At 40.5% G+C, this 22613-nt stretch overlaps 1 protein-coding gene across 5 annotated transcripts in view; it reads right to left on the minus strand.

Annotated features, from left to right (window-relative positions):
• ARHGAP10 (Rho GTPase activating protein 10) overlaps positions 1–22613 on the minus strand; it is a 375744-nt gene that overhangs the window by 171408 nt on the left and 181723 nt on the right. For all 5 annotated transcript variants that reach the window (XM_060400981.1, XM_015101370.4, XM_060400980.1 and 2 more), the window contains 3 exons: positions 4209–4290; positions 2241–2286; positions 101–166 (listed from right to left, as the gene is read on the minus strand). In XM_060400981.1, coding sequence (XP_060256964.1) covers positions 101–166; positions 2241–2286; positions 4209–4290 — 194 coding nt within the window. The remainder of the gene's footprint in view (positions 1–100; positions 167–2240; positions 2287–4208; positions 4291–22613) is intronic.

A 22613-nucleotide genomic window follows, 5' to 3' on the forward strand; every position in this document is an offset into this window, starting at 1 on the left:
AATATTTCATTCTACTTAACCAAGCAAAAAGCATTTAAAACAACCTTAAGATTTTACATACCTATAGCCTCTCATGAATAAAATGATTCAATCACGTTACCTCGTGTTTCAACTGCATGGATGCATTTTCTAAGAATTGTGAATCCCATCTTATCCAACTGTGCACCTAAAAGAAATACAGTTGTAAAATATTAAAGGTGCAAATACTCACATTTTTCTTGCTGACAAAAATAAGACAAAATTATTTAGGTCCAATATACTTTTTATTTTCCTCTTCAAAAAAAGAAAACTAAAGGCCATGCACTCCCTATTTAAATAACATAAATCAGAATTTCATAGAAGAGGAGCATTTGTAGTGTCAGGACCTTCATTAACAACAGATACTTCTTTGGTGGCTCAGACAGTCAAGAATCCGCCTACAGAAAGGAGACCTGGGTTCGATCCCTGGGGTGGGAAGATCTCCTGGAGAAGGGCATGGGAACCCACTCCAGTATTCTTGCCTGGAGAATCCCCATGGACAGTGAAGCCTGGCAAGCTACAGTCCATGGGGTCGCAAAGAGTTGGACACAACTAACGTTACCAATATATGACTAACATTACCAATATATATAAATAAATTTATAATTTAAACTAGCTGTTAACAAAAATAATGTTTTAAATAGTGAAAAAGAAAGTGATTACAATTAATCTTCAGAGGAAGCTATCTAGAAATAGTTAATGTTTTGCCCAAATTCCAACAACTCGGGTTTGTTTTTTAATTATGGACATGAGTCAAAGTTCTTAAATTACTTGACAAGCTGGGGAAATAACACAAAACTCTTTTTTAACCTAGGAGGAAAAAATCTGTAGACACTCTTAAAAGTAGTATTTGAATGATGAGCTAGAAACTTTTTTCACATTTTATACCATGCTCTAAATGTTTAATATTTTATTATTTACATAATGAATTTAAAAGATGATTCATGGAGCAAAAAAAGATTATTTTGTAAATACAATTGTATATTTTTTCTAATATGAATACTTTGCCATTGATTAGGCTGATATATTTGAGGACCCTAATAAAAGACAATTCTTGTTTCAAAAATGCACTCAGGGAAAGTGAATGCTTTATTCTGTATTTAGAACTCAGAAGCAGGAATATTAACCCTTGGTTCTCAGAAGGGATAGCATGGAATAATTTATGGACAAAAACTTTGCAGGTTTAAAGCTAAGCTTAGAGAGCATTTTAATGAGGAAAAATGGGCAGTGGTGTACTTTTTTACGGATCTACTATTCACAACATTTATATAAAATGCGTTTCTTTCTGCTTAGCAAAACTACTTTTCCAAAATGTTGTTTTCATTTCTCAGGTAAAAACAAGAAAAGAAAGGAAGAGAGGAGAGAAAGGGGGGATAAGGGAAAGGAGGAGGAGAAAGGACAATAGAAGAGAAAGACGAGGGAGGGAAGTCAAGCAGGGGCCTCCGTGGCTGACAACCTTGCAAGGCACCTGGTGAATTTCCAGAGCCAGGTTAAGTGATACACACACCATAATCACTGTGAAATCGTGGCTCATTTAACAATGTCTCCAAACTGTGGACATCTGACAAATGTGGCTTCATTCTTCCAAAGATGTGAAAAGTAGATTCATAAAGAATCCAGCAAATTTCATCACATCTTCCTCTTATCTCAGCTAAAATCAAGAGTACTCCAGTCAGAGATTATTTCCTTTTCCTCTAGTACATACAAGGCAAGGGAAGATCACTGTCCTAGAATATCTGAGCGCATTTGGTTGCTGTTTATTTTCTAAGGTGTAATGCTGAACTATTTGTACAGCCCATGCCTGAGGGACTGGAAGGATAAAGGATACCACGTGTGGAGGTGAGAAGGGCTGGGAGTCAAGGAACTGGTGTTTATACCCACTGGAGTTTATAACTTAGGAAGCTTACAGATGCATGCCTGAAACTCTTGTGTATTCGTTTATGGCTATAAAAACAAATACCAAAGTCACTGATAGAGTATTTTGGTTTTTGTAGAGGAAGACGAGAAAGAAAAAGGCTCAGAGACGGGAAAGATCAAGGAGAGTTTCAGCAGTGAAGAAAAGTCGGAAGAGGTCCTCAGTGGATAAGACACCTACCACTTAGCAGACTAACACAGACAGAGTACAGAGAGCAAGCACCCAGCAACAGTTTGACATCAGTAATAAAAACAGAGTAACTCATGAGAAAGGGAGACAACAGTCATTTTTATACATTAGCACTTACTTCCTTCTGGTCTTGGGATGATGGCTCTATTAAAACTAGGGAACAGCTAGTAAAAGAGAAAAAGGGGAAACAGTATTTTCAGCACATCCATAAAAATGATTCTATTGTAGAAGGCACACCTAGGGACTGTCCAAAAAATACACTGACATTGGTTAATCACTATCATGGGCTCCAAGGCAAAGACAGGTAACAAAAAGGAGAGCTCTGAGTCTCCTTGGCCTCTCACCAAGGCATTGCCAAAGTAGCAAAAATAATACGAAGGGCCAGGACTGAAAGCTCACGTAAATTTGTAATGCTCAAACAAATTGCTGCATTCTAATTAGGAAGATGAAGCTCATTTATTCACCATCGCTAAAATCTGCTGTTTACTTAAAGACAGGACTCCTGCCATAATCTCAATAACCACATCTGAAATATCAAGGTGATGATCCCAGGCTGCCTCTGAGAATTCTAATGCTGCCCCATTATCTTCAAGGCACATACGTCACCTGGAGAAAATGATGAAATGCCTTCAGCGCCCTTACCTAAATACATAGCTGAATATTTATTTTCTTATGCAGGCTTGCCTTTATCTGTATATCTCAAATTAATTACCTGGCTTTTTTACTCTAAAGGAGAGGATGTGTGTGTCAAGGTTACACTGCCTTTGGCAACAGACTTATTTCCTCATGACTTAGCCATCTGACCATTTTGCTATGCAAATAGGCAAACTCACTTTCCAAAGCATTTCTTGAATCTCTGGGGGGACAAGTCTAGGTCAGTGTCTTTACTAGAGAGGATTAGGACAAACCGTTTTGAATCTCAGCGGCTACCAATGTTGAAAGTACTCTTGACTCCTAGCTAAAAATTTCAAGGACACATTAAGAATAAACAGAACTAAAATCACAGAAGCTAAATGTAAATCAAGTATAAAAAAACGATACACAAATCTGATCACTGCTTTTTTCCTCCAAGGATGATACATTTTCTTATACAGGATCTATTTTTAAAGGATGTAATTTGGGCTTCCATGTTTCAAACACCATGTCAAGACTGCTTCATGTACTGCTGCCCATCCTCTTTGCCCTACTTCTTATATTCTCAGGGACTGCCCACTGCCATCAGATAACATTATCTTCTGCCCATCTCACAAGCTCTATTTTGACACCTCTTTTTATTACATATGACCCCTCTTCCACTGGGCTCTATCTTTTTAAATCCTGCTGAAACGCCAAATGCTTGCCAGATACCTGGTACCTGCATGGGCAGCTGGTTATGAGTCATAATACTTTAAGTAGAGTTGATTAAATCAGTCCTCTGGTGTTTTCTATAATTATCCTTGCTAAGTCCCCCGTTCAATACATGACCTGCCCAGTTCTCAACTCCCAGATGCCACCAGTCCTCTGAGAGGAAGGTAGTGGTTGAGTAAAATGGCAGACTGACTGAAGTCCCATGCCTCTGGATTGCTATCACTGCCTTTAACTTATTCCTCAAACCAATCTGCACACAGAGGCCCATTCGCTAAGGCTACCTAACACCGCACACTGTGGCTCATTAGGCTAAACCAGAAATTGTTAAATCAAGCAAATAAGTACAGCAGTCACTTGTAATATTGCCTGCACAGCCTCATATTTATCGTTTCATCTCCACTGGGATCAAAATGAATTGCAAGCATTTATAGTGTTCATCACCCAAAGTACTTTCACAGGTAGGGAAGAAGAAATTGAGAATTTAGATGACTTCCTCAAGCAAAGCGAACCTGAGCGACAAAGTCAAGAAAAATAAAAAATAACGATATGCCAGTCTCGAGTGTGCCGCTGCTATCTCAAACCAAATTTCTCGACTACCAAATGCTTCCAAGAGGAATTCAGACACCAGCTTCAGCAGGGAAATTTTTTTCGTATACTATAAAGCAAAAATAACATGCAAATGAACAGAAGTCAATTCTAAAGGATTTGAAATAAAACTCAACCACTGGTTATATCTTACAGCTTCTTTTCCACCCAGAACTTCCAACCACTGCCTCCTCTCTTCTTCCGAAAACGCCTGCATGGTCAAGGAAACACCAGGCCTGCAAGACACCAGGAACAGATCAGGTTATTCCTTGACTGCTAAAAAAAAACAAACCTCCGTTTCCACTTTCTAACGTTTCATTGCGGTCATTATTTCTTTTAAATTTTCAATCGAGATAAAATACACAGAACATAAAATTTCCATCTACACTATTTTTAACGACATGGTTCAGCAGTATTGAGTCCGGACTCCAGAACCCTTCATCTTGTAAAACTAAAATTCTGTACCCATTAAACAAGTCCCCACTCCCCTCCCTCCCAGCTCCTGACAACCACCCTTCTACCTGTTGCCTCAAGGAACCTGATTACTCTAGGCGACTCTTGCAAGCGGACTCATACAGAATTTGTCTTTTTGTGCCTTGCTTGGTAAAGTAGCCTCCATTTTCATCCATGCTGTAGCGTGTGTCAGAATTTCCTCTCCTTTCAAGGCTGAGTATCACTCCACTGTATGACTATACCACATTTTTCTATCCATGCGCCCGTCAATGAATGCATGGCTTGTTTCCACCTGGTTACTGTAAACAGTGCTGCCACTACGTCCTGCTTTCAATTACTTGGGGTATATACTCAGAAGTAGAGTTGTAGGATGTGATATAATAAATATATGTTTAATTTCTGACCCCATTTTCCAGCACACAGCTGCAAAAACTCTTAGAGGGACTACCCTGAAGTTCTGAAGCCAGGGGCACTGGTTCGATCCCAGGTTGGGGAACTAAGATCCCACATGACACACGGTGCGGAAGGAAGGGAAGAATAGAGAAGGGGAGCTAAGCAGGAAGGACAAACTTGGAGTCTTTAAAATGATGTGTCATTTTGTATACTGATGAGCTGAGGCTCCTGGAAAGCCTCAGGATGTGGGCTGGTTGCCTGGGGAACCAACCACGTGATTAGAGGATTCGAATTTTCAGCTCCATCTCATCCAGACACCTCCCAAGAGTGGGGAGGGACCGGGGGGAGACTTCCAACGCCAACAGCCAGTGATTCAATCAATCATTCCTACATAATGAAGCCTGCGTGAGAATCCCTGGGGTTCAAGTGACTTTGCAGGGTGGTGAGCCCATGGAGACACTGAAGGGAGAGTACCCCAACAGCAGAAACGGAAGCTCCAAGTCCTTTCCTCCATACTTTGCCCGTATTATCTCTCTATGGGTTTTTCATCTATTCTCATTAAAATATCCTTTACTGTAAACTGGGAAGATCCCCTGGAGGAGGAAATAGTAATCCACTCCAGTATTCTTGCCTGGGAAATCCCACAGACAGAGGAGTCTGGTGGGCAACAGTCTGAGGGGTCACAGACAGACAGACATGACTGAACACACACACACAGAGAGATCAACAAGAGTCAGTAAGCTATTTTCCTGAGTTCTGTGAGCCATTCTAACAAATTCTCAAACTCAAGGACAGGGTCATGGGAACATCTGATTTACAGCCGAAAGCACAGATGGCAGTCTGGACTGGTGACTGTCATCTGAAGTGGCAGGGGGCAGCCTTGAGGCCTTGATCCGTGGGGTCTTCCTGAACTCCACCTAGTGCCAAAGCTGAGTTTAATCTTAGGACACTTGCTCTCCACAGAGAATTAGAGAATTGCTTAGAGACACACATTTGGAATACAGGTGTGCTCTGTAATTAGGGAGAAACCTTTTTGTATCACAAGGTGGGGGGGGGGGGGTCAAATGGTAATTTTATTTTTAATTCTTTTTAATATTGTGCATTTCTACTAACCCTGCACAGGGTTCCAATTTCTCCGTATCTTCACCAACACTTAATTTTCTTCCTCTCTCCTTCTCTTTGAAAGTAGCCATCCAGTGGATGTGGGAGGGTAGTGAGGATTGCATTTTTATTTACAAAGATACACACGTCGCTTGGCTGCCCCGGTGGCTCTCGTGGTGAAGAATCCGTCTGCCAGTGCAGGAGTCATACGCAGGTCCAACCCTTGGGTGGGGAAGACCCCCTGGAGGAGGAAATGGCAACCCACTCCAGTACTCTTGCCTGGGAAATCCCACGGACAGAAAAGCCTGGTGGGCTATAGCTCATGGGGTCACAGAGTTGGACACAACTGAAGTGACTTGGCACGCGTTTACTGTTACCCAGGCATGGGCCGAATGAAACCAGAAAGTCATTTTTCATCCCGTCCCAGCACTGTCAACCATTTGGGGTGGGGGGCGGGGGGTGGTTTCCTCAGTGTTTTCTCAGAGCCTTGGGTTGGTCCTCAGAGCCAAAGGCTGATCTTTCTTAGTTCAGATTATTTGGATATTCAGACAATCTGCCTGAAAACTCTTCATGCTGGGAAGGAGTGTTAGGTAGAAAAGCTATTAATAATTCCTCTTAAACTTTGGTGGTTTCTCCAATGAAACAGATTTTGTATGTTTGATAAAAAAGTATTAAAAATAAACTTTTGGGAAAGGGATGAAAAGGTAGAATACTCCAAACCACAGACAACTGGAAATGAAAATAGATGGTTGAAATGGAAAGTAAATATCCATTCCCATTTAATACTGAATATACAATATTTTTTTGAAGTTTTCACTCCTGGAACAGTATTTCACCTCATTTTCAAGTTTTGGGTAATCTTTTACAAGTAAAGCAAGTGGCAAGAATCAAATGTAACTCAATAACCACTACAATTTTTATAAAGTACTTAAAGCATGCAATACTCCAAAAGCACCATACCACCCAAGGCAAATACACTGTGTTCCCAAAATTCACACCCACAGGTGTTAGGCTTTCTCCCCACATGATGGCTACAAAGCCTGAGCAGTTATCTGCTTCAACTTCACTACCAAGTCTCTACAATTGATGGGTCTGCCTCCTCAACCACTTTCTCCAGGCTATGAGTTTTGTGGAAAAAAGCAACTTGTAGATGTCTCTAGTGGTCCAGAGATTAAGACTTCACCTTCCAATACGAAAGGTGGGGGTTCAATCTCTGGTCAGGAAACTAAGATCCCAGATGCCACACGGCCCCCCAGATATATATACACACACATACACACATATATGTAACAAATTTAAAGGACTTTAAATATGGACCATGTCAAAAAAAAAATCCTAAAAATTAAAAATCAATTCTCAACCCCCAAGTGCACTCCTGAACAGCAACATGACTCTTGACTGGTCTACCCTAAACATTTCAGCAACGGCCCAGGGTTGCCACCACCCTGGCACTACGGAGCTCACAACCAAGAGCCCACCTCCTCTCGCTCTGCTATGCACAGCATCCTTCTGCAGCAAGAATCGAGGCAAGATGCCCAGAAAACCAGGCTGTTTTAAGAAGTGCCTCGACTGGGACGTGGGGATTCTGGCCCTTATTCTTAGTAACCCACACTGGGCTCAGGGGAGTTAATTAAAATTGTGAGGGAAAACTTCAGATGGCAGGCGTGTTTTTCTTTACATCGGTTAAGTGATAAAACAATATTTACACACGGGGGTCTCAGGTCTACATGAATGCTCCATTCTTGCAAAGCAGAAAAAATATCTAAAGACCTCTCCCAAAAGTATATGGATTCAAACACTTACTATATCATTAAAAGAAATAAATATAAAATGGACAGGGAGGAGCTACATCAAATACATAAAAGAAAGCTAACAGATTTTCTAATCCAGGAATGACAAAACCAGCAGAGAAAATTAGACTCCAGGCCAAAAACGGCAAAGTCTGTCATGGGATACAAAGACAGGGTTTACAACCACTCAGTTCTTCCAACAACCACCACATGATGAGCTATTATGCTTTGTCTTGTCCCAGGAGGTCAGGAATTATTAAATATCTTACCACGTGCTAGGTTCTGGGCTCAGCACACTGTCTAGCAGAGAAAGCAGAAGATAAATCATAAATAATCAATTAACTGCAAGAACACAGAATGCTGGGCTTCCCAGGGGGCGCTAGTGGTAAAGAACTTGTCTGCCAATGCTAGAGATGTTAAGAGATGAGGGTTCCATCCCTGGGTCAGAGAGATCCCATGGAGGAGGGCACGGCAACCCACTCCAGAATTCTTGCCCGGAGAATCCCATGGGCAAAGGAGCCTGGCGGGCTACAGTCCACAGGGTTGCAAAGAGTCGGACACAACTGAAGCGACTTAGCACACACAAAGAATGGTGCAAGGGAGTCAGGTGAGTGTAAATGAGCAAAGCCAGCTCCCTAGGAGGAAAAGAGGAAGTAAGAAGGACATCAGGAGATACGTGCCCAAACAGAATTATGCTAAATCATTGTGGTCTAGGAGACTTATCAGTGAACCTGCCAATCTCTTTGGGCAACTTCAGGATTTTTAGGGTGATCTGGGAGTAAGAAAGGAAGTGAAGAAAGTGAAAGTGTTAGTTGCTCAGTTGTGTCCAACTCTTTGCAACCCCATGGACTATAGTCCAGCAGGCTCCTCTGTCCACTGGGATTCTCAGGCAAGAATACTGGGAGTGGGTTGGTATTTCCTTCTCCAGGAGATCTTCCTGACCCAGGGATCAAATCCAAGTCTCCTGCATTTCAGGCAAATTCTTTACCATCTGAGCCACCAGGGAAGCCCCATAAGAAAGGAAAGCCTGTCCTAACCCTGGAGGGTTTAATCTGAAGCTTTAAGGATAAACGAGCCATGTACAAATAGAAGCAAGAGGGCCATGGCGTTCCCTAGGCTGAGAAGGCACACAGCAAGGACAGAGCACTCTCTGGAGGAGCTGGGAGCAGTCTCGTCACGGGTCCCACAGACCAGCTGCAGAGCAACTCCATGGAAAGATGGGGTCCCACCACACAGGGCCTCCTGGGTCATGCTGAGGCTTTATGTACCCAATATCACTGCAGATGGTGACTGTAGCCATGAAATTAGAAGACGCCTGTGCCTTGGAGGGAAAGCTGTGACAAACCTAGACGAGAGTACTAAAAAGCAAAGACATCACTTTGCCAACAAAGGTCCATATAGGGAAAGCTATGGTCTTTCCAGTAGTCATGGATGGATGTGAGAGTCGGACCATAAAGAAGGCTGAGCACCTAAGAACTGATGCTTTGGAACTGTGGTGCTAGAGAAGACTCCTGAGAGTCCCTTGGACTGCAAGGAGATCAAACCAGTCAATCCTAAAGGAGATCAATCCTGAATATTCATTGGAAGGACTGATGCTGAAGCTGAAGCTCCAATACTTTGGCCACCTGGTTTGAAGAGCTGACTCACTGGAAAAAGATTCTGATGCTGAGAAAGATTGAAAGCAAAAGAAGAAGAGGGCAGCAGAGGATAAGATAGTTGGATAGCATCAGCAATTCAATGAACATGAATTTGGGCAAACTCCGGGAGACAGTGAGGGACGAAGAGGCCTGGCATGCTGCAGTCCATAGGATCCCAAAGAGTCAGACAGAACTAAAAGTGACTTAACAACATAAACAAATCCTACATGTCACTGAAGGTTTTCAGTATGGGGTTAACATGATCAGATTAAACATGTACATGTCTCTGCAAATGGCACAGCTTCGTTCCCTCACACGGCTGAGTAATATTCCACTGCATACATACACCACATCCTCTGTTATCCATTCTTCTGCTGATGGACATTCAGGTTGCTTCCATGTTCTAAAGACTAACACACAGAGTGAAGTAAGTCAGAAAGAGAAAAGCAAATATTATCTATGAACACATATATGTGGAATCTAGAAAAATGGTACATACGAACTTATTTATTTGCAAAGCACAAATAGAGGCCCAGATGTAGAGAACAAACGTATAGGAGATTGGGATTGGTATATACACACTTTATCATCTAAGCCATCAGGGGAGCCCCATATACACATTACTATGTATAAAATAGATAACTAATAAGAACCTATTGTATAGCACAAGGAACTCTACTCAGGGCTCTGTGGTGATGTAAATGAGAAGAAAATTCGAGGAAAAGAAGATATATGTATACCTGTGGCTGATTCACCTTGTTCTAAAGCAAAAAGGAACAACACTGTAAAGCAACGATATTCCAATTAAAAAACTTACGGTAAAGTAAAAAAAAAAAATGTGTACATGAACAATGGCTGCTCAGCGACAAATGGACTGAAGCTGAGCAGGGGTGGTTAAAAAGATGTGTTAGACAATTCAGAGGAAAAGACAGAAATGACAAAAATAAAGAGAAATAAGTGAATGGATCTGAGAAATACTCAAGAGGTCCTTCAATATGCTTTGGGCAACAAAATAATGAGGAAGAAAGCTATCACTCCAAGAGTAAAGAATGAAAGATCATTTACAATATACCATTAGGAACTAGTTAAGGGAGTCAGTGAAAGCCAAAACAGTCATAGCAAATAAAGACACTCTATACTTAGCAAAGAGATGGACACGACTGAGCGACTGAACTGAACTGATACTTAGAATACTTGAACCACAAGCTGGAATCAAGATTGCCAGGAGAAATATCAATAACCTCAGACATGCAGATGACACCACCCTTATGGCAGAAAGTGAAGAAGAACTAAAGAGCCTCTTGATGAAGGTGAAAGAGGAGAGTGAAAAAGTTGGCCTAAAGCTCAACATTCAGAAAACTAAGAGCATGGCATCTGGTCCCATCACTTCATGGCAAACAGATGAGGAAACAGTGGAAATAGTGGCTGAGTTTATTTCTGCAGGCTCCAAAATCATTGCAGATGGTGACTGCAGCCATGAAATTAAAAGATGCTTGCTCCTCGGAAGAAAAGCTATGACCAACCTAGACAGCCTATTAAAAAGCAGAGACATTACTTTGCCAACAAAGGTCCGTCTAGTCAAAGCTATGGTTTTTCCAGTAGTCATGTATGGATGTGAGAGTTGGACTATAAAGAAAGCTGAGTGCCAAATAACTGATGCTTTTGAACTGTGGTGATGAAGAAGACGCTTGAGAGTCCCCTTGGACTGCAAGGAAATCCAAGCAGTCCATCCTAAAGGAAACCAGTCCTGAATATTCATTGGAAGGACTGATGCTAAAGCTGAAACTCCAATACTCTGGCCATCCGATGTGAAGAACTGACTCATTTGATAAGACCCCAGTGCTGGGAAAGATTGGAGGCAGGAGGAGAAGGGGACACCAGAAGATGAGATGGTTGGATGGCCTCACTGACTCGATGGACGTGAGTGTGAGCAAGCTCCAGGAGTTGGTGATGGGCAGGGAAAAGTCGGACATGAGTCAACCGAACCAACACTTAGAATGGGCTTTCTAGGTGGCGCAATGAAAAAGAACCCGCCTGCCAATGCAAGAGACACGGGAGACACGGGTTCAATCTTTGGGTCAGAAAGATCTCCTGGAGGAGGAAATGGCAACCCACTCCAGTATTTCTGCCTGGAAAACTCCACGGACAGAGGAGCCTGGAGGGCTAACGTCCTTAGGGTCTCAGAGAGTCAGACATGACTGAGAGGCCGAGCATGCACGCATAGCACAATCTCATACTTCAAACACTCAAAATCAGACTTGCATCGTGATCAAATTTCCTGTACTTACTAGTCTCTTTTTGCTCTCCCCTAAGGTTCTGTGGTGTTGGAGAAGACTCTTGAGAGCCCCTTGGACTGCAAGGAGATCCAACCAGTCCATTCTGAAGGAGATCAGCCCTGGGATTTCTTTGGAAGGAATGATGCTAAAGCTGAAACTCCAGTACTTTGGCCACCTCATGCGAAGAGTTGACTCATTGGAAAAGACTCTGATGCTGGGAGGGATTGGGGGCAGGAGGAGAAGGGGACGACCGAGGATGAGATGGCTGGATGGCATCACTGACTCAATGGACGTGAGTCTGAGTGAACTCCAGGAGTTGGTGATGGACAGGGAGGCCTGGTGTGCTGCGATTCATGGGGTCACGAAGAGTCGGACACGACTGAGCGACTGAACTGAACGGAAGGTTCTCCATTCGGACGTGAGGGGAGATAACATTCACTACCAATAGACTGTTGAATATTCTTAACCAAACTGTGCAAGAGCAACAGATAAGAGAGGCAATGACTGGTTCTGATCACCTGGAGTGACGACAAGAGTGCTGAATGATGAAGAGTTATGAAATTAGAATTACAGACACTAAAGTAAATAAAAAAGCAATTGCCAGGCTTCAGATCAAACAGCCACATTCTGTCTGGATAGAAATCCAATGTGGCATAAAAATGAAAATACTATTCTACTCCTTGTCTCCAAGGCATGATCCAGACTTGAGCCCCCTGGCTCATCACAGAATACAGCGAAGAACGAACCAACCTACCTGCTGAAAGACGAGAGATTAAGTAGAGATCTATTGCCTACAAGGACAGAATTCTATTTTTGTTTCCATTTTGACAAATAATAACACAGTAACTCACGACAGCTCCACTTCAGAGAATTAATTCATCACACTGCAGTGATTCCCAAGAATACTTCACACTCGTCACATGCTTCTTAAAGGGAACAGTCACCAGACTTATAGAAAGTAGCTCCATCCTATCACACAAGCTGCCCAAAGCCATCCACTACAGCTCTACCTCCAAATAAAACATCAGGCACTAAAATACATTTCAACCATTTTAAATTTCTCAAGTTTCTTCCTTTTATTTGTAATAATACATTGCCATGAAATCATTAACCAAAACTGAGACTTCAGGACACATTTTAAACTACAGTATTAACAGGATCTCATCATTGAAACAAAATATAAAAATTCTCCAGTTTTCAAAAGAAAGACATGTTTTACTGATAAAACATGATTTTTTAATAAAATTTAGTGGACACATAGAACAACTTGGTGACCATGAGGCTAGTGAAGAACAGAAAATTTTACAACAAAGTGCTGGATTGTTCACATTTACATCAAGAGAGAAACAGTGAATTCTCCAGGCAAGAACACCATAGTGGGTGGCCATTCCCGTCTCCAGGGGATCTTTCCGACCCAGGGATCGAACTCAGGTCTCTTGCATTGCAGGCAGCTTCTACATCATCTGAGATACCAGGAAAGCCCACACAAAGACAGAAACAGCCATTATCTCTTCATTTCATGGACAGGCTAAGGGAAGAATGTTAGTGACTTCCCTGGAGCCAGAAACCAGGATTGAGAATGTTCTAACTTGGTTTTCTAGAACAGATGTTGCTGCAGTGTTTTCAGGAGAGGACATAGCCTCCTCTTCTTCCTTCATCAAATAATCAATTCAACCAAATTAACATTTGGTATGTACTGTGGGCCAGACAGTGTGCTAAGGTCTGCAGATTACTCCATGCCCAGCAAGGCAAAGCGGATTCCAGGTGAAAACAAAGGCAACTGGATAAACTTCATGAAGGAAAACTGAACCAGACCAAAGAGAGCCCTTGGCTGGGATAGTCTGTCTTTACTTAAAACCGAAATTGTTATACAGCGAAGGTTGAGAACTGAAACTTGAAGAAAGAAACACTCAGGTTGAACAGGTTCTTATTCTTAAATTACCATCTCAATCTTTTTTCATTCATTCATTCAAAAAAAATATGGACTATCAGGTATCAGACGCAACCTAAGACTGATGCATGAGACACGGCCTTACAAAGCTAGTATCTATATTCTCCATTTGACCTTCTATCTATTAATCCTCTTCCAACTGCATTTTTATTGTCCTATCAAAGCATGCGGAAGACATGAGTTTTTCTTAGATTCTACAAGATAGATCAATGAGCCTGTGAATTAAGAAAATATAAAACAACTTAAGCACGGAGAGAAACATTCACATTTATAAGATGTCAATTAATGACATATTATTGTAAACGGAGAAGTTAAGAGGAAAAAAAACTAAGCAGCAGCTACCAAAACTTATGATGGAAATAAATCAGGAATATTCTAATGCTTTTGTAAGAGGAATGTTGAAAAGGAAGAGGGGGGGCAAAACATCCCAGCATATTACAAGTCCTGCACTAAATTTTACTCTAAGAGCAAAGTGCCAAAGCCAAGTAAAACACTTTTAAAAGTTTTAGAAATGTAGCAGTCATAATCGGCTTCTCACAAGAGATGCTGGGGGAAAAAAATTTAAATATAAATCTATGAATTTTTCCAGAGACGGTTAAAGCACGTAACCTGAGTTTACTAAGGGGGAAGACTTAATGACAACTTTCCTTGGTCCACCAAAAAGGTGTTTCAAACAGAGCAAATAAGCAGGGATATAGTCACAAGTAAAATTGTTTTCTCCAGTAAAAGTGAATTCAACCCATTCTCATTAGAGGACGGCTGCTTCTGCTCCGACTCCAGAAGTTACAGGAAACATCATTTTTACCTTAACGACTTGAACAAGATGTAGAACCTATAAAATCCCTACAAAATCACAGTAGTTTGGTTTTTTTAAATAAACATCTGAGAACTGAAGATGCCAAAAAAAAAAAAAAAAAAAGAACCACACCAAAACACAGGAAGTAATGCGTCCTTTCCTAGAGAGAACGCACGCGCACACACATACAGCTGTCTCATCCTTCGGGAAGAGCAGGACAAGGAGGAAGCTGTAAGAGGAGGAAAACTGGATTTTAACAAAGTTTTAAAGGTAGAGTATGAGCTGGTGGGGGGCTTCCCAGATGGCTCAGTGGGTAAAGAGCCTGCCACAGTGCAGAAGAGACGGGAGACATGGGTTCAATTCCTGGGTCGGGAAGATCCCCTGGAGGAGGGCACGGCAACCCACTCCAGGGTTCTTCCCAAGGACAGAGGAGCCTGCCGGGCTACAGTCCATGGGTGGCACAGAGTTGGACACGACTGAAGAGGCTGAGCGCACGAGCTGGTGTGATGGTTTAAACCTCTAGAACAGTGGGACCGGTTTCATGGAAGACAACTTTTCCGTGGATGGGGGCAGACAATGGCTTCAGGATGATTCAAGTGCATTCCATTTATTGACATTTACTGTGCACTTTATTTCTATTATTATTACATCAGCTCCACCTCAGATCATTAGGCATTAGAACCCAGAGGTTAAAGACCCTGTCCCTGGAAGACACGGACAAGGGAAGAATGTGGGTCCACCTTCTCCCTCCTTCCCACAGGGTGTCCCCAGATGCTCAGGGGCAGTTTGAGAACAGAGCTAAGAGGTATGTGCCATAAGAGGAAGGGACAGGGCGGACGAGCTTCCAGACGGGCTTCTGACAGCATCCTCAAATCGCAGGAAGCCTGTGACTAACAACCATGCCCAATCTCAGGTCAGCTGCCAGCCACCCTGACAGTCCTACATATGTGTAGCTTGACGGATGGGTGTGCCCTTCACCAGGTATGGGTAGTACTTCCTTGAGTCTCTACTGCACTCTTACACACAATCTCTGGTATTCCACCAAAAAATTACAAGGCATGCAAAGAGGCAAAGAAAAGTAACTCAAAATCATAAAGAAAGAGACCCAGAAACAGCCCAGGCATTCAGGTGGTGGGGGCTGAGGGAGACTGTCAAAATGAAACCTAAAAACCACTCTGAATATGTTCAAGGATCCAGTGTCAAAGGTGGCCAAGGGACTTCCCTGGCGGTTCAGTGGCCAAGACTCTGCATTCCCAATGAAGGGGACCCGAGTTCAATCCCTGGTCAGGGAATATAAGATCCCACATGCCTCAACTAAAGACCCTGATGCCACAATGAAGCTAAATGAATAAATAAATGAAACTCTTTTTTTAAAAAGCTGGCCAACATGCATAAATTGATAGGAATTTTGCCAAAAGGATAGAAACTATTAAAAAGAGTCAAGTGGATATGCAAGAAACAGAAAATAAAACCACAGTAGTTTCATGCATTGGAAAAGGAAATGGCAACCCACTCCAGTGTTGCCTGGAGAATCCCAGGGACAGGGGAGCCTGGTGGGCTACCATCTCAGGGGTCACACAAAGTCGGACACAACTGAAGCGACTTAGTAGCAGCAGCAGCAGCAGTGAAGAGCTCACTTCCAAAGGCAAAGCAACAAGTTCAAGTCTATATCCCTAATTCTCACACACCCAGCCAGAATTTCTCTTGCCCTAAGTCACCCCCAGGCCAGACAACTGAAAATCACCCCTACAGCCTAGAGCCCACCAACATAACTCAAAGCAGCCAACCCTATGCTTTTCCCTTTTATGCCTGGCCCTTCCCTTAGAAACCCCAGTAAAGAGGGTCTAGGATTTTCCCTTGCTCCTTCCAGACTCCTGACCAAACCCTGGTGTTTCCCCATGTGCTCCTACACAGCATGTTTGCTCTCTGCCCTTGGAAACTGTAAGGATAAAATTTTCTTCAGTGGCATTAGCCTCTCCATGTCAGCCCTCAGCCACCTTTATAAATTATTTTTTTTTAATTTTTACTTTATTTTACAATACTGTATTGGTTTTGCGATACATTGACATGAATCCACCACAGGTGTATACAAGCTCCCAGTCCTGAATCCCCCTCCCACCTCCCACCCCATATCATCTCTCTGGATCATCCCCATGCACCAGCCCCAAGCATCCTGTATCCCGTATCGAACATAGACTGGCACTTCGTTTCTTACATGATAGTATACATGTTTCAATGCCATTCTCCACCTTTGTAAATTAAAATCCTGCAGGTACAATTGAAATCAGTCTCAAATGGTCTAACATAATGCAATCAGAATCCCAGAAAGAGAAGGAAGAGAAAGAGGGGGCAGAAGAAGTCTTTGAGGAGCTAATGGGTAAGATTTTCTAAAACTGAGAAAATTATCAACTCCCATATCCAATAACTTCAAAGAACACCAAGCAGGATAAAACAAAGAAAAACACATCTAGGCCTGTCATAAAAAGAAAATCTTGAAAGCAGCAAGAGGAAAAGACAACATATAAGATAACAGTAAGAAAGATGACTTGCCATGAGGAAAAAAAAATGGAAGCTAAAGAAAACAAAATGACTTCTTAGAAGTGCTGGGGGTAAAACATGATGAATCCAGAATTCTACATTCATCAAAAATGAAGGCAAAATAAAGATACTTTCAGATAAACAAAACATTAAAGAAGTCTCCAGCACATCTGCATTATAAGTAATGTTCAAATTAAATTACCCTAAGGGACTTGAAGGAAATAGCACAAGATAGAAACTTAGTTCTGCAGAAACGAATGAAGAAAATCAGAATGGATAAATACACTGATACTAAAAGACAAAACACACACACACACACACACACACACACACACATACACACACACACACCTTTATATATGTAAATGAAACATTAAATTTTTTTCAAAAGATTACTGATCATTGATCTCATAAAGTGAAAGCAGTAACATACAACTAGGCTCAGAGTACATGCAGAATTAAAATATATAAAACAAGGGTACAGAGGGCAAAAGGGTGGTCATTAGAAGTCTACTGTTGCAAGGTTCTTATACTGCTTATGAAAAGGTAAAAAATAGGTTAACTTGAAAATTCACCTCATACTCAAATAAAGGTACAAAGAGGTATAACTAAAAATCATATAATAGAGGAGATAAAATGGAATACTAAAAATGACTCAGTTCCGCAAAGGAGGAACAGAAAAACAAAGAGCAAAAAGGACAAACAGAAAACAAAACCCAGATGGTGGGCTTAAACCTATGCATATCCATAACTACCCTGTATACACATTAGCTAAAACTCTGGTTAAAAAGCAAAGGCTAATACCCTGGACTTTTTTAAGAGCAGGACTCAATTATATGTTGCTTACAAAAAAAAAAAAATTAAGCATAAAGACACAAAGGGATAAAAGAAAAAGGATGAAAAAAATACGCCAAGTAACACTAAGAAAGTTAGTGTAGCTATGATTAACATCAAACAAGGTAGATTCCACAACAAAGATTATCCCAGAATAGACATTTCATAATGATAAAACGGTCACTTGAAGACAATCTTAAATGTGCATACACAAAGGAAAAGTTCACGAATAGTGATCAGTATAGGAAACAAAAACTACAAAATCAAAGGAAAACAAGCAAGTCCTCATAGTAGTTAGAAATTTTAACATCGCTAGTTTAGTCATTGATAGAACATTATCAAAAATCAAGACAGAACCAAAGATTTGAGCAACAGTAACAACTTGATCTAATTGACATTTACAGGACATCACACCCAGCAACAGCAGGAAAATCACTGTTCTCACATGCACATGAATCATTTACTAACAGGCCACACTGAAGACAATGAAACAAGTCTAATAAACTTCAGCTCATTAATAAAATACAGACTATGTTATCAGACCAAAAGAGAAGTAGAAAAAAAAAAAATAACATGTACACAGAAATTCCCCATCCATTGAGAATTTCTAAAACATCATTCTAAATAACATCTGAGTTAAAACTCAATGCCTACATTCTAATCACATAAAAAATTTGAATTCTTTGGAATTGGATTACAATGAAAACACTATACAATGAAGTTCGTGGGATGCAAGCTAAAGTAGTTTTAGAAGGAAATTTAGATTTAAATGTCTGTATTCAAAATAAAACAGTAAAGTCATGCTTCCATCTTAAATGTTTAAAAGAAAAAGAAAAGCCAAAGGAAATAAAAATAGAAGCAAAAACCAATGACATATTGACAATATGGGTTATCTGAAAAAAGTAACAATAAAGTTCTAGGCAAACTTACTGAGAAAAAAATAAGTCTTCAATATGAAACATTAAAAAAGAGGTATCATTATAGATCCTCTTTGAAAATAGTGGATATTATGAAGAAGGTCATGCCAATAAAGTCAACAGCTTACAGGAAATTAACAAATCCCTTGAAGAACAAATTATCAAAAATGACACACAAAAATAGGATATCGGAGTCTGGGGGGTGGGGGGCCCGGCATGCTACAGTCCATAGGGTTGCAAAGAATCAGACATGACTGAGCAACTAACACTATTATTTTGCTTATCAACCAAATATTAGCATAAGAATTATCAGCAATATCCAAAGAAGTTAATGCATCACTCTACCAAGTACAGTTGATCTCAGAAATGCAAAGTCAGTTTAACTCAGAAAATTCGATGCAATTCACCTACTAACAGATTCGAGAAAAATATTCCAGGATCATTTCAACAGATACCGACATTTATTTCAAAAGTCAACATCTATTTATGATTAAAAATAGGAACAGACAAAAAAAAATCTCCTCAATATAAAAGGCATCTACAGCCTTAAACCAAATTTCATCCTTTACAGTGAATAATGAATGCTTTTCCCCTGAAGATGAGAACAGGGCAAGATGCCCAATTATCACCACTTCTATTCAACATATTGTTGGAGGTCTTGGCAGTGCAAAGAGACAAGCAAAAGGCATAAAAGACATTCACATTGGAAAGAAAAAAAGCAAGCTGTCTTTTTCATACATGATACCACTGTACACAAAAGAAAAATCCTTAAAGAAACCATAGGAAGCAATAAATCAGCTCAGCAATATCATAGGGCATAAAACCAACTGCATTTTTATATACTAATAGTATATTGGGAAAATAAAATGAAAAATAAAATGCATTTACGAATAGCACCCAGAAGCATAAAATACAGAAATTTAACAAAAGATATCCATGACCTGATATTTAAAACTACAAAACACTGCTGAAATTTTAAGACTAAATAAATAGAAAGTCAGACTTGTGAATTATTATGGTTCCATATTGATAATATTGGCCTGTAGGTTTTTAGATGAAGGATTCTGATGAAGGCTTAGTATCCAGAATACTTAAAATAATTCCTACAAATATATACAGATTGCAACATTTATATGAAAGGATCTGGAATGGCAAAAACAAATTTGAAAAGACCAGCGGAATCATACCACTTGGCTTCAAGACTTACTCTAAAGCTACAGTAATAATAGTCCTACAGAACCAGCAAAAAGAACAGACAAACCAAAGGATGAGACCAAGCGAGAAACTGATAAATTGAACTTCATCAAAATAAGAATGTTTTTCTCATCAAAGTTCTTCTCTCATTAAAATGAAGAGGCAAACCATAGGGCCCAGAAAATATTCACATTAATATATTCACATTAATATATTCACAATATGGTTGATGAGTATCCAGAAAACTTAAAATCATACAATTCAATAACAAGAAGACGAACAATATATTTTACACGAAAAAAAAAAAAAAGATTTTAAAAGGCACTTCACAACGTTAGAAATATAAATGGCCAGAGAGCATATAGAACAGCATTCAATCAACACCACTAGTCATGACCAGCTTAAAGGAAAAACATGAACATAATCATAGCTTGGTAAGAGGATAGAGAAACTGGAATTCTCATACATGGCTGGTAGAAGAAACTCTCAGTTTTCTGAAATCATACACACACACACAGCCCACAGACCCAGCAATCCCACTCAGAAATATCTATCCAAGAGAAATGAAAACATGTGTCTGCAAAAACCCTTGTATACAACTCTTCTTTACAACTTTATTTACAAACCTAAAAAACTTTTCAACGATCCACATTCCAGTGTCCTTCAGCATGCATTGCCATGAATAAATTCAGATGACTGTCAGTTCAGATTTCCATTTAAATATTGGAACCAGTACAAAAACTGGCTTTCAGATGCCACTATTAACAGTACCATCCTTAGGGTAAAAACAAAAAAATCTTACATTCTATGAAAAACACTGAAGCTTATATACAAGAAATGCTGCTTATAATTCTGCCCACTCCATTTTCTACCAGTTCTACCAAAATTCTTTAAAAGTTACTTCCGTTCCTCTTCTCTCTACGCGGGTATCCGAGCAGAATCACTAAATGATGTGCAATGCCTGAAACGCACACTGTGTCTTTATTCATCCCCTGCACTACAGCCAATGATGCTGCTGTTACACTTGTTAATTGAAATGTACCTCATAAATACATTCCTGTAAACATGTAATGGAAAACAGTACAACTCCATTCAATTCCACCAACTCTTGGCGTTGTCTTCTCAAATGCTTTAGAACAGGGCTTCTCAACAGTTACCATACTGACAGGCTAGATCAGACGGTGCTTTCTTGGGGAGGGCTGCCCTGCACTGAACATTTAGCATCACTACTGGCCTCCACTCACCAAACAGTAGAAGCAACAGCCTGTACCCCTGCTGCCTTCCTCATTCCATCTGCAACAATCAGAATGTCCCCAGATATAAAGTTACTCACTGTTGAGCACCTCAGACTCCAAGGATTATCTTAACATGTTCTCCCAAGATTTCTATGATTCCTTTTATCTTGGGTCTCTTTCCCTCCGAGTTTCCAAACTGACCAAATCTTTAACAATCAATTTTTCTAGTACACACTTTTACAGACAGCCCTATTCCCTGCTGCTTCTCAGCTCCCTAAGCACCTTGGACAGAGCTCTAAACTGCTTTTTGTTTGCAAACACTCCCAGGCTGTGAGTTCCCTAAAGGTTAGGTCTTTTAGTCTCTGGTTGTCCCTCCCATCCTCAGCATCAAACACAGTCAAAGTCTATTTAGTTGCCTGAGGGACACGCACTAGAAAAATACTTGCAAATATTATGCCAATTGATGTGCTACAGAAACATCTCTGTTATTATTTAGTCCAATGACATGGGCTTCTTAACTCCCTCGTTTGAAGTGATAAAGAGTACATTGCCATGCACACAGATGCTAAATAAAGTCTCTGGTATAAATGCATACTGCTTCAGATACAGGGGTGATTTCATCTTATCATCATCATGAAAATATAAGTGGGTGAATTATAAAAACAAGAAGTATCCTGCCTGCATCCTCTCAGGCACAATACACTAGGAATGAGGCAACATCAAACCAAATATATATATATAGTGACATATATATATATATATCTGAAATGTTAGATTAATGAAAGCAAAACAGCAAGTGCTTTCTTTAAGTGGTGCCTGAATGCGACGTGGGGGAGAATGGCACGGAATGGTAATTATTTACCAAGCAAGGGTATAGGGTCACAGCACAATGAAGCATATGGCAAGCATGCCAGTGAAAATGAAAAGCACGTTATATAACAAAATTGTGTGTGGGCGGGAGGTGCTATTTCACCCTCTGGGAAGGAAAGCTGTCTCTCCTGATAGGCTAGAGCTTGCCATGGGGGAGGTAACTATACAAAATGCTCTTCTCCAACCTAAAATCAGTGACGTGACCATTTCACAACCCATGATACTTGATGTGCGGCTGGGCGTGAAGTAGTGAATGTTTATAGCCATTTAAAAGCCTGATTTTAGTTACAGTATTTATTTTCAGCATTGTTCCTTTTTAAGCTTTACTGAGATATAATTCAGGCTGTAAGATTTACCTAGAGCATACAGTTTAATAGCGTTTAATACAGTCATAGAGGTGTACGACAATCACGAAAATCAATTTTAGAATATTTCATCACCACCTTAAAAAAAAAAAAAACCCACACCCATTATCCATTCATCTTTATTTCCCTCCAAATACTCAGCCCTGGACACTGACTGCTCTACTTTCCACCTACACAGATTTTGCTGTTCCAGACATGTCATATAAATG

The sequence above is a fragment of the Ovis aries genome, chromosome 17 (genome assembly GCF_016772045.2).
Source record: "Ovis aries strain OAR_USU_Benz2616 breed Rambouillet chromosome 17, ARS-UI_Ramb_v3.0, whole genome shotgun sequence".
NCBI lineage: Eukaryota > Metazoa > Chordata > Mammalia > Artiodactyla > Bovidae > Ovis > Ovis aries.